The sequence below is a fragment of the Eleutherodactylus coqui genome, chromosome 5 (genome assembly GCF_035609145.1).
Source record: "Eleutherodactylus coqui strain aEleCoq1 chromosome 5, aEleCoq1.hap1, whole genome shotgun sequence".
NCBI classification, from domain to species: Eukaryota; Metazoa; Chordata; class Amphibia; order Anura; family Eleutherodactylidae; genus Eleutherodactylus; species Eleutherodactylus coqui.
Window position 1 is genome coordinate 158,302,175 of NC_089841.1, and position 12,558 is coordinate 158,314,732.

At 43.5% G+C, this 12,558-nt stretch overlaps 1 protein-coding gene across 1 annotated transcript; it reads right to left on the reverse strand.

Annotated features, from left to right (window-relative positions):
* Window positions 1-1,349: 1,349 nt before the first annotated feature.
* GP1BB (glycoprotein Ib platelet subunit beta) lies at window positions 1,350-10,779 on the reverse strand. Its single transcript, XM_066603488.1, has 2 exons — window positions 10,652-10,779; window positions 1,350-5,644 (listed from the first exon to the last, which is right to left on the reverse strand). The coding sequence occupies exon 2, from the start codon at window positions 5,637-5,639 to the stop codon at window positions 5,022-5,024; it is 618 nt and encodes a 205-aa protein (XP_066459585.1). The 5' UTR covers window positions 5,640-5,644; window positions 10,652-10,779; the 3' UTR covers window positions 1,350-5,021.
* Window positions 10,780-12,558: the final 1,779 nt, after the last annotated feature.

The window sequence follows — 12,558 nt, forward strand, 5'->3', positions numbered from 1 at the left end:
GTACCCCTTTAATATTTGATGGCTTACATTTGTATCTTATCTACACAATCCTCTGTGAGCTAGAATCATGGCTATATGTGATTACTTACTGTAGCAATATATTGGTCACTAGCCGCAATGCACAAAAAGTGTATACTGTGCAGTTTATTCCAATGGCCCATTTGTATGGAACAGCTGCTAAAAATTGTGCAAGAAATCTGCTATTTGTGAATTTATCATAAGGCATTTTTATCTAACAACTTTTGCTTGACGTTTATTGAAGTCAGCAACCATAGAAATTGCCCAATTAACAACACCTCCGATTACAGTAAATGCTTCTTTAACTTCAAGCTGCAGACAAACTGTTCAAAGACAAACATCTACTTCAGCAGTGGTCTAAGTCAGGACATAAGTGTATTATAGTTCTATGCAACCTGCAAGTTATACATAGCCATGATACAGCGGCTGAAGAGTTCTGTAGGTTCTTGGTGTACCTCTGTGTGCATTGCTTCCAGGGGAGAATAATTTCGTAATATGGTGCCATGGTCCATAGGCGCTGGGACTCCCCGTGCCTCCACTGAGAGGCTTCCCTGGTAGTATCACTAGTGGAAAAGCATCTGGGTGCACTTGTAGATTATAGACTAAATAACAGCTTGCAATACTAATCTGCTGCTAGGATACCATCATGTATTAAAGCAGCCCTCCAGGCCTGGAGAAACAAAGATGGAAGAACTGTTTCTCTGACTACCTGATGCACACTGTGTATTAATATGCATTGGTAGTACAAGACACTACATGCTGCTCAGACTGTCCAACACTGCCCATGTGGACATCACTGGTTAATCAAAGTCGGTGTAGTGTCTTAGACTAATGATGCATACTAATGTATAATCAGGCTGTTCAAGAGGCTGGTGTGGCCATCTTTCTTGCTCCTGGCCCAGACAGTCATTTTAACCCTTCACTGATGGAAATTGAGGGCTATATTTGTTCAAGTGGTCCGAAGAGTGTTTTTGACTTCCCCCAAAAAAGTAATAAACTATTTTAGTCTTATGTCAAAGTAGCTAAATGAAGTCTTGGTTTTTGTAAGGCCCCCTGTCCATGGGCGTTGCGGTATTCGGGCCCTATCTCCGCCGCTAGGGAGCAGGAGCCGGCAGATGGATCTCCGCTGTCAGCCTATCTGATAGGCTGACCACGGAGCATCACGCCCGTGGACAGGGGGCCTAAGATAAGTTGCAGTTTTATGTACTTTGAATTTTTCTATATATTTTAAATTTTATAATGTATTTTATATTTGTACTGATATACAGCACTGTGCAAAAGTTTTCACCATGTGTGGAAATAATGCTGCAAAGTAAGAACGCTTTCAAAAATAAGTGTTAATAGTTTATTTTTCTCATTTAACAAAATGCAAAATGACTGAACAAAAGAAAAATCTAAATTAATATTTGAAGCGACCACCTTTTGCCTTGAAAAAGTGAGAGCAAGTATGCCTAGATGAATTGATGCTGTTCTGAAGGAATTTGGCAAGAAAACTAATCAGATCTTCTGCAGATGTAGGTTGCTCTAATCCTTCTGTCTCTTCATGTAATCTCACAGTCAATGTTCTTTACCCTGAAGATGGTTCTTAATGACATTGGCTTTAGGTTTGGGGTTGTTGTCCTGCTGCAGAATAAATTTGGAGCCAATCAGACGCTTCCCTGATAGTATTGTATGATAGAAAAGCATCTGCCTGTATTTCTCAACATTGAGGACACCATTAATCCTGACCAAATCTCCAATTTTATTTGCTTAAATACAGCTACAAACTGGTAAGGAGCCTCCACCATGCTTCACTGTTGCCTGCAGACTCTCATTATCGTGCCGCTCTCCAGCCCATTGGCGAACAAATTGTCTTTTGTTACAGCCAAATATTTCAATTTTTGACTCGTCGGTCCAGAGCACCTGCTGCCACTTTTCTGCACCCAGTTCCTATGTTTCTTTGCATAGTTGAGTTGCTTGGTCTTGTTTCCAGGTATTTCTTTTTGACCACAATTCTTCCATGAAGACCACTTCTGACCAGACTTCTCCAAATAGTAGGTGTACCTGGGTCCCACTGCTTTCTGCCAGTTCTGAGCTGATGGCACTGCTGCATAATTTCAAACGTAAGTAAGCATGAAGTGTCTTTCATCTGCTGCACTGTTTTCTTGGCAGACCACTGCATTTATGGTCCTCGATGTTGCCCATTTCATTGTGCTTCTTCAAAAGAGTTTGAACAGCACATCTGGAAATCCCAGTCTGCTTTAAAATCTTTGCCCGTGAGAGACCTTGCTGATGCAGTACAAGTACCTTATGTTCAGTCTTGCCATGGTGTATGACCTGTGATATGAAACTGTCTTCCATAACCTCATCTTTGTAGCAAAATCTGGCTGTTCCTCACTCAGTTTTAAGCATCCTAAACTATGACTTTCTTTCAACCTACATAGGAAAATGATGATTATTATCACCTATTTAATAGAATTTGGTTAATCATACACCTGACTATAACTCTACAAAATCCCTGATGCTGTGCAAGTGTACCTAGAAAAGGGGATGCTATTTTGAAGGCAAAGGGTGATTACGCCAAATATTTGATTTGGATTCTTTTGTTTATTTTGTCAATTAACAAAATGCTAAGTGGATAAACTATGAACACTTCTATTTTTGAAAGCTTTTTTACTTTGCAGCCTTTTTTTCCACACTTGCCTAAATCATTAGAACAGTACTGTATCTTTAGAAGAAAAAGTCATAAAGCCTGTGACTCACTGTCAGTGTTGCTGCAGTCCATGTGTAGGGTCCTTCATTTGAGCTCAAGTAAAGACAGATTGACAAGAGGACATGATAAATACAATTTCTCAGAGACTGCAGAAATACCCCCATTTCTGGCAGCAGCAAGGGGGTTTAAAAAGCTCCATTCCACAATAGCAGGGATTTGGCTTATGACAGGGAGAAAGGTATAAAAGAAGTAAAGATTCAAGAGACAGGGACATCTCCTTACCGAGGGACTGGCATTCATATTTTTTAAATGATGGTCCTCCTGGTTTCTACAGTTTTTGTTTTCCACAGAGTACACTGAGCACTGGGATGGCTGCTTAGTCAGTTGGTCATTTGCTTTGCAAGCCATTAGTGCCACCTAATCTAGAATATGCAGTTCATTTCTGGACACCTATTCTTAAAATGATGCCCTACGACACTGCCAGATTTAAAATCTAAGTTTGTTTTGATTTATTTAGCTACAGTATTCATTAGTGTTACAGCACAGCTTCAATAACTTTCCAATCGATTTTACTTCATTTTCAAATATTAGTAAGCAGATTAGACAAAATATAGGAGGACATGAACGCCTGTACATGGGTCGTAAAAAAGGGGGACTCATTATTAATATTCAAGGGTGTACCTCAGGGGAGGGGCAGGCGGGGATTGTGCCCCGGGCATTGGGTTAGTCTCCCCTGCACTCTGCTCCCTCCTCCTTCTGCTGCCTGTAACTTCATACTTGTGAGTGATCTCCTTGGGATGGACAGAAAGAGGAGGAGCAGGAAGGAGTACAAATGAAGTGAACTATAGAGAAGGTATATTACCTGTGTATGTATATTTGTATCCATCTGTGCATGTGTGTGACTATCTGGGTGCACATACAGCATATGTGTGTAATGTCTATGTATAAATGTATGTGTACATATGTGTGAACACATATACTGTACTAGTGACTATAGTGGTGCTAGTAATTGTATTCTGCATACTGGTATTATATAGATAGATACTGTATATATAGTAAAGTTCTACACTATGGGTCCTGTTGACCTCCCCGTTTGATGTGTATGCCAGTAAAAGTTCCCATCACTACACTACCCTGTGTAATAAGGTCAGGGGGTTCCATCACAGCTGCTGAAAACAGCACTGTGACGGAACCCCTAAACAGGAAAATACGGAACTATTCACTGTCAGCAAAGTCAACTGAATTATTCTACACTTCAAATATAATGGAAACAAATGGAGCCCTCGTGAAACAGACACCAAAGAGATGTGTGTTTCACTAATGACAGTGAATGGTTCCATTCGTTTCCACTTAGGGTTCTGTCGTAATGCTGTTTTCAGCAGTTATGACACAACCCCAGGCGGATTCCCACAGTGTGTTAAAAAATGTTGTGGGATCGCTGCCCAACTCCAAACAAAGGCTGCGACATACCGTATCTTACTGTATCCGCATACAGTGGGATACTTTGTCCATAGGGCCCCATTGTAAAGACATGCAGTTTACTTTTAGTATGGAATAGCTTAGTTTGATATGCTACGTTTTGCACGCTAGGCATGTTCATTTGCAGGCGGCAAACAAAGATGCAACGCTTGAAATACCTAATTAGTCTAAGTTCTAGAGGTGTTCTTTTTCCTGTGCAATTACAGTGTTTCATGCATTGCCTAGAGTAATTTACGAGCATTTACACATCCCCATTGACTTCTATGGGTAGGAAAATGGGGCATGCTGCATTTTTTTGTGCAACCTAAATTCACAGGAAAATATGCGCATGTGAATGTATTCATTGAAATCAATGGCTTCTACTCTATGCATATTGGGCACACAAATTTTGCATGCACAAATACGCCTATGTGAAAGGGGCCTTATGAAGAAAGAAGTCACTCTTGGTTATTGTACCCACTACATGTACTTGTGTCTCTTGCTTCACATTCACTTCTTTAACCATATTCATTATTTTAAAACAGTAAAAGTCCAATAATTTTATATCCATAATACGGTACAAGGTGGTTACATTTAAAAATCAATTAGCCATCTCCTCCCAGAAGTCCTCAGCTGATCCAATTACATTTTTGCTTATTTCCAATCTTCAGCAGCCATCCAACTTCACTTCCTAGATCTTTGGAGAACTCCATAAATTCCTAGGTAAGATTAGAGTTTGGGACAATTTTATCCTAAATACTGGACTGTTGGAGAGGTTTGGGGGTATTGAGTTAAAGGCGTTACGGTGTATTTCATCAAGTTTCTGTAATGATTTGCTTTCTTATGTCCTATCCTAGTTGTACAATGGGATGTTGTCATAGGTGTAGGTTTCAGCGTTCTGTTGCAGCTCTTTGGCCGTGCATCTCGCTTCCCTAGCGATCTTCTGGAAACGACGCAAAGAGAGAATAATAAAGATTAGCAGAATGCCTTGGACTACAATAAAGATGAAGAGGCAGAGCTGGGAGATGAGAGCAAGGTTGCAGTACCAGTATTGACAGGTGGTCAGAAGTTCATCCTCTGTTAGGTACATGATGACTCTCCCAGCCAGCGGCTCGGGAGTTGCACAAGTCACATCTCGGTACAGTCCTTTCTTCTGCTGCCCTTGCAGCCAACTGTGCAGATAGAGGATCTCACAGTCACAGTGCCAAGGGTTATGCTTAAGGTAAATCTCCCGTAGATTTGGAAGGTGGTCCAGAATACCATTAGGAATAGACAATAGGTTGTTATGTTCCAAACGAATCACCTGGGTAGAAGTCGGAAAAGAGGTCGGTAGGGAGTTGCTGGTAAGAGCTTTGTAGCTGCAATCCACAATTCCAGAGCTACAGCTACAAGGAGAAGGACAGCCAGAGACTACTGGAAGCCAAGAGACTAGGAGGAACAACAGCCAGAACCAGTGCATCATCCTCCTCATCTTGCCTGAAATCATAAAATGTTTAGGTTAATGACTGCTAAAATGATTCCCATATGTGTAAAAAAAAATGTATAAAGTAAAATAAATAGTTATCTGTAGCATTGTAATACAATATAGAATTGAAGCAGTTATTATTTGGCTGTGATTTGTGAGCAGGATACTAAAGAATTAAAATGAGCTGTCAATCAAAATGTAGGAATCTATGCTACAACTCACAATTTATTCTTTACAATTTATAACCCTCGCTATCTTGCTGCTACTAGCAGCTGGGGATATCTCTCCCAATCCTGGCCCACCCTCCACTGCTCCTAGCTATCACCCCCTACCTGACTCACTAATAAAATCCCCAAGCCCAACTGCTAACCCATGCGAACCCTCCCCTGACTCCTTTAAATGTGCGCTCTGGAACTGCCAGTCAGCATGTAATAAACTCCCCACCATCCACGACTTTTTTACTGCTAAATCTTTAAATCTGCTCGCTCTATCAGAAACGTGGATACAGCAGCCTGACAACGGTCTCCCCTGCTGCACTGTCTTACAATGGCCTGCAGTTGTCCCATACCCCAAGACCAGATGACAGGCATGGTGGAGGAGTAGGTGCTCTTCTCTCCTCTTAATGTACCTACCAGGTCATCCCCCCTGTACCCTCACTTACTTTTCCATCATTTGAGGTACATACGCTACAGTTTTTCCGCCCACTGTCCATGCGAGTAGCAGTTATCTACCGCCCCCCAGGTGCTCCTCGCCTGTTTTTGGACCACTTTGCTGCCTGCGAAATTCCAACCCTCATCTTAGGTGATTTTAGCATCCCCACTAAGGACCCCAATTCCCCATCTGCCTCTCAGCATCTTTCGCTCACCTCCTCCCTTTGTCTCTCTCAACTCACAGCCTCTCCCACTCACAGGGATGGAAACACTCTTGATCTGGTCTTCCTCCGTCTCTGCTTTGCTTCCAACTTCACTAACTCCCCTCTCCCGCTCTCAGATCATAACCTCCTCTCTTTCTCTGTCATGCTCCCTAACATCTCTCCAGACCCACCTACCTTACCTACAGGAACCTTAAGGCCATTCACACCCAGGACTTTGCTGAATCCCTACAGTCCTCTCTGTCCCCTATCTCTCTCCTCTCCTGCCCCAACCTGGCTGCCGCTCACTACAACACCACTCTCAAACATGCCCTGGATGAAGCAGCACCCCCCATGACCCAAGCCATCCAATGCAGACCGCGGCAACCCTGGCTCACGCCTCAAATGCGCTTCATCCGTCGGTGCTCGAGAAGTGCTGAACAGCTGTGGAGGAAGTTGCAAACGTCCGCAGACTTCCTCCACTACAAATTCATGCTTATAACCTACAACCTCGCCCTCCACCACGCCAAATAAGTCTACTTCACCTCTCTAGTCTCCTCACTATCGCACAACCCTAAATGGCTCTTTGATACTTTTCACTCCCTTCTCAGCCCTAAACCGCAGCCCCAGGTGACGGATCTCAGTGCTGTAGAGTTGGCTGCTTACTTCAAAAAGAAAATTGCTGACATCCGTCAGGAAATAACTTCCCAACCCCAGACTAGCCCTGACCCTAGTGTTGTCAGCACTGCATCTAGCTCCTGCTCACTGCCTGTACTCAGACCAATGACAGAGGTAGAAGTCTCCAAATTGCTCTTCTCTGCTCGCTCCACCACCTGCGCTAGCGCCCCTCTTCCCTCACACCTCCTCTGATCCCTCTCCCCAGTGGTCATCTCCCATCTCACCACTATATTCAACCTCTCTCTAACCTCTGGCATCTTTCCCTCTTCTTTCAAACACACCATCATATCCCCACTGCTAAAGAAGCCGACTCTTGACGCGACTGATGCTGCAAACTACCGACCCATCTCAAACCTCCCCTTCATCTCCAAACTACTAGAACGCCTAGTTTACTCCCACCTTGTAAGCTATCTATCAGAAAACTCTCTCCTCGACCCCCTACAGTCTGGCTTCCGGCCACAACACTCGACAGAAACTGCCCTTACAAGGGTATCCATTGACCTACTGACAGCCAAATCGAGGGGCGATTACTCCCTACTGATCCTTCTCGACCCCTGCGCAGCATTTGACACTGTTGACCACAAACTCCTCCTCAGTATGCTTCGCTCCATCGGCCTAAAGTACACTGCTCTCTTCTGGTTCTCCTCCTACCTATCTGAACGCTCTTTCAGTATCTCCTTTGCTGACTCTACCTTTCCTCCTCTTCCCCTTGCTGTTGGGGTCCCCCAGGGCTCGGTCCTCGGCCCCCTTCTTTTCTCTATCTACACAGCCCCTGTTGGACAAACCATCAGGAGATTTGGCCTCCAATACCACCTGTATGCTGCCGACACCCAGCTATACACCTCTTCCCGTGACATCTCTGCACCTTTACTCCAAAACATCACTAACTGTCTGTCCGCTGTCTCTAACACTATGTCCTCTCTCTACCTAAAACTAAACCTCTCTAAAACTGACTTACTGGTATTTCCACCCTCCACTAACCGACCTCATCCTGACATCTCCATCTCAGTGTGTGGCGCCACCATAACTCCCAGACAGCATGCCCACTGCCTTGGAGTCATATTCGACTCTGAGCTATCATTTACCCCCTACATCCAATCTCTGGCCCGAACATGTCAGCTGCACCTCAAGAACATCGCAAGAATCCGCTCTTTTCTCACTGTAGACACGCTAAAAACGCTTATTGTTGCCCTCATCCACTCATGGCTCGATTATTGCAACACGTTGCTGATTCACCTCCCCTGCACCAGACTCTATCCTCTCCAATCCATCCTGAATGCGGCAGCCAGGCTCATCTTCCTGTCCAGCCCCTACTCGGACGCCTCTGCCCTGTGTCGATCACTGTTCTGGCTGCCCGTTAAATACAGAATTCAATTTAGGCTCGCTACCTTCATCCACAAAGCCCTCCACAGCGCAGCGCCCCCCCTATATTGCCTCCCTCATCTCAATCCATTAACCAGCCCGGGCTCTCCGCTCTGCTAACGAAACTAGACTGCACACCCCTCTAATTCGAACTTCTCATTCCCGCCTCCAAGACTTCTCCAGAGCAGCACCGGTCCTCTGGAATTCATTTCCAAAGGCTACCCAAGCAATCCAGGACTCACAGAACTTCAGGCGTGCTCTAAAAACGCACCTGTTCAGGGAGGCATACCCCATACCCCAAACATACGCCGCCTGATAAAATACTCCCTGACCTATTGACTACAATCCCTGCTAGCCATAATAAACCGCTCCTGCAGTCATACCGATTCTGCCATCACACGTCTAAATGTCTGACCATTGTCTGTGTGTATAGCATCCCTCACTCTCCACCCCGCCATACCGTGGACATCTCCAGCCCCTTTACCTTCTGTATCACCCCATTACTTGTAGTATGTAAGCTCGTTGGAGCAGGACCCCTCACCCCTATTGTTTTCATCAACTGATTACTACGTAACCGTGGTTCTGTATCTCTTGTATTTTTTTGTCTTTCTGTATTCCCCCTGTCTAAGTAAGCGCTGCGGAATATGTTAGCGCTATACAAATAAAAAATATTATTATTCTTGCTCACAACTATGTCTCATTTAGTGAGGACAAGTACCATTTCATGTCAAAACTTGAAAGTAACTTTCTGGCCTTCTCCATTAAACCGTTGGCCTACTCCAACTACATTGATGATATCATAATCTTCTGGACCAAATCTGGCCAAAAGCTAATAAAATTCCATGAGAGATTCAATAAATGAATCATTGGATTGAATGAATGATGACCCAGTCGTCTGCTTTCAAATGACATATGTTTGCTTGTGCAAATAATCATTGAATTTATTTTGTCATATATCATTCTGTCCATCATTGGTCTGTCGGGGAGTCTCGGAATGCGTGGGATGGTCTGCGAATAATTGAATGATCAGCCTTTACATAATACGGCTGGTAAATGATGAACTATGATTTTTATGAATGATGAGCAATAAGCAAATTAATTATTGTTCATTGTTAAATCGTTGGCCATTGTTCTAAATGTTCATTTTCACACGGATTGATGACTATTTGAACAATAATCATTCAAGGCCCTATGTCTGTCCTATTGTGTGTTTCTGTAGCAGTAAATGCCTCTTCAGATCTATCCTGTCATAAGCCTAAGAAAGCTTAGCAGTTTTGCAATCTTGCTAGAACATAATCTTTTTGTTATCCATTAAAAGGTATCAGATCTACAAGATTACTTTGTTTCTCTTACTGAGAACAATAGCATTTTGCTCTACTGGCTAACACTGTACCAATCTGTTCCAAAAAATGTTCCTGGAACCGCTTCTATGGAAAATGTACAATCCAAATGTAAAAGGTCTGCTGACTGCATTCACAGTTGTGTTACATTTGGCTGCGTCTGTTTTTTTCATTGCTAAACATTACACTCGGCAATGTGTTGTGGAACAAAGTGCTTCCATGTGAAATATATGGGGACTGCACAGCGTGACCCAATTTATATGTAAATACATAACCCCAGTGATGGAAGAACACATTTCATCAATTAGCAATTACCTTGCCAGGTCAGGGATACAAGCTACTACGATACATCAAACATAGATTGATATACTAATAGAATCATATAAGAGTCAGAGGAAATTGTATACCTTAAATTACCTTTATTTCAAATTATTTCTGTAAGTCCTCACACACATGATAGGGCTTTGTTAAAGAGCCTGTATGGAAGCAGATGGAGTGTTCAATCCAGGGTGCCTGTTATACAGGGACCATATTGTAGAGAGATTTTCCACTCCTGATGCAATGCTTCTAGAGGAGGTGGTCTCGGGACTATGGCATCCAAAAGAAGGATAATACAGCCAATACTGCAGATCATTTTAACTCTGTCTTCATGGTTATTGAATGTATTTTAATTGGATCTATTAAAGCATATAATTTCTACTTTATAGGTTGGTACTGGTACTAATTAGTAAAAAATAATTGTAAAACTCTATATAAATAAAATGAGGCAAAATATGAAGCGGACTTACCTCTTTTCTATTGGGATTATACAATCCTGAGGGTCACCGTCACTGAGTTGGTGATGACACTGCTGAACCTAAGCTGAATGATAACAGCAAAGTGTCGGGCAATGATAAGAAGGCAGAAGTGTTTAATACTGTCCAAGGCAGGAAACAGCATTTAACCCTTCCTGCAAGACTTACACCCAGTCTGGGCTATGCAGTAAAAGGCAAAGGTGAAAGGGATAAACAGAAAGGGCCTGACAATGAAGGAAAATAGCACAGTTCTAGGTATAAATGATATTTTATCTCTTGCATACTGTATGTACTGCATTTGTCAAAGCTGACAATGCTGCAAGGTCCGTCCATTCTGCACAATCACAACCTGTTAAGAGTCCATTGAAACAAAGCATCATCTGGGAAAATAACAGAGGGCAGAACGGAAGCCAGACAGATACCTTTATAGTCAATAGGGTTTTTCTGGCACAATTTGGTTCTGCCATAGGCCGGACTCTGCTTTCTATTTTTTTCTGTTACTGTGACAGAACTAAAGAATCAAAAGTAAAGTGGCAGTGTGAACAGGCCTAACAGCTGTCTGTGTTTTTTTTTTTTTAATTACCAAAGACAAGAAATGGATCCAAATGGGAGAAAACTCCTCCTGTCTTTAAGATCCACTACTGTTTTTAATGACTACACAAAAAACTACATGTGTGAATTGGTGGGGGTCTCAGCGATGAGACCCTCACCAATCCTGAGAACGGGGGTACCATTTACCCTGCTTCTCTGCTTACTGCAGCCCCTGCTATGAGCTTGAGATTGAACGGAGCGGTGGTGCTCCATTCAGCTTCATTGGGAATACTGGAGATAGCGAGAGCTTGTTCTCGGCCATTTCCATCAGCCCCAATGAAATAAATGCAGTGGTGCTGTGCAAGAACCACCTCTTCATTCAGTTTGATGTCACTCACTGTGGGGAGGTGGGTGCTGCAAGGCCACAGTGACGAGAAGAGGGGGGGGGGACCCCCGTTCTCAGGATCAGTGAGGGTCTCATGGCTGAGACTTCCACCGATCAGACTTCTATCACATATCCTGTGAATAGGTGATAAAGGTTCATCTTAAGATAACCGCTTTAACACTGCTCACCTAAAGGCCCAACACTCGTGCCCGCACATACTCGCTTTTGTGCTGTTACACGGGAGCTAGTATGGCTGGCTTGATCACAGAGCGGCCAGCAGGGGGCGGGGAGACTGCAGGAGATTTCTTTCTCTACTCTCCCCCTTCCCTCTCCATTCACTTAAAACAGTGGCCGTTCAGTACTGGACGATCAGCGTTCAGGATTTTATGCAGCTTAAAATCCTGAATGATGATGATCGTTCAGTGTAAACAGCGGCCGTTCAGTACTGAACGGCCGCTGCTAAAGTGAATGGAGAGGGGCGGGGGAGCGCGAGGACTGAAATCTCCTCCAACCGTACCAGCCCCCTGCTGGCCGCTCTGTCAGAGAGACAGCGATACTTGCCCCTGTGCAGCAGCAGCATGGGAGCGAGGATACACAGGGACGAGTGTCGGGCATCGTTTGCCCGACATTCGTCCAATGTAAATGGGCCTTAAGACTCTATTTACATCACAATCCGAGATATATATATATATTTATTATTGCAGGATGCCTCTGTACTGACAGTCAAGTCTACTATGCCTATCAGTACAGCTGAAAAAGGTATGCCAGCAGATAAGCCCTAACATATGCCATTGACATTGCCAAGTGACATTATTTTTTCATATGTTGGGTAAATGATGCCCTATGGATGCCACCACTGAAGTAAAACAGAAACCTAATGAGAACATTGCTTTAGTTCTCATCTGTTTGATGTAGTATGACTGAATATAGAGACATTTATGCTACAACTGTGGCAGGAAACCAGATAATGTTCTGTACTCAGCTG

Excerpts from the sequence above, each read along its gene's own strand:
- GP1BB (XM_066603488.1), bottom strand. The coding sequence starts at position 5,639 with ATGAGGAGGATGATGCACTGGTTCTGGCTGTTGTTCCTCCTAGTCTCT.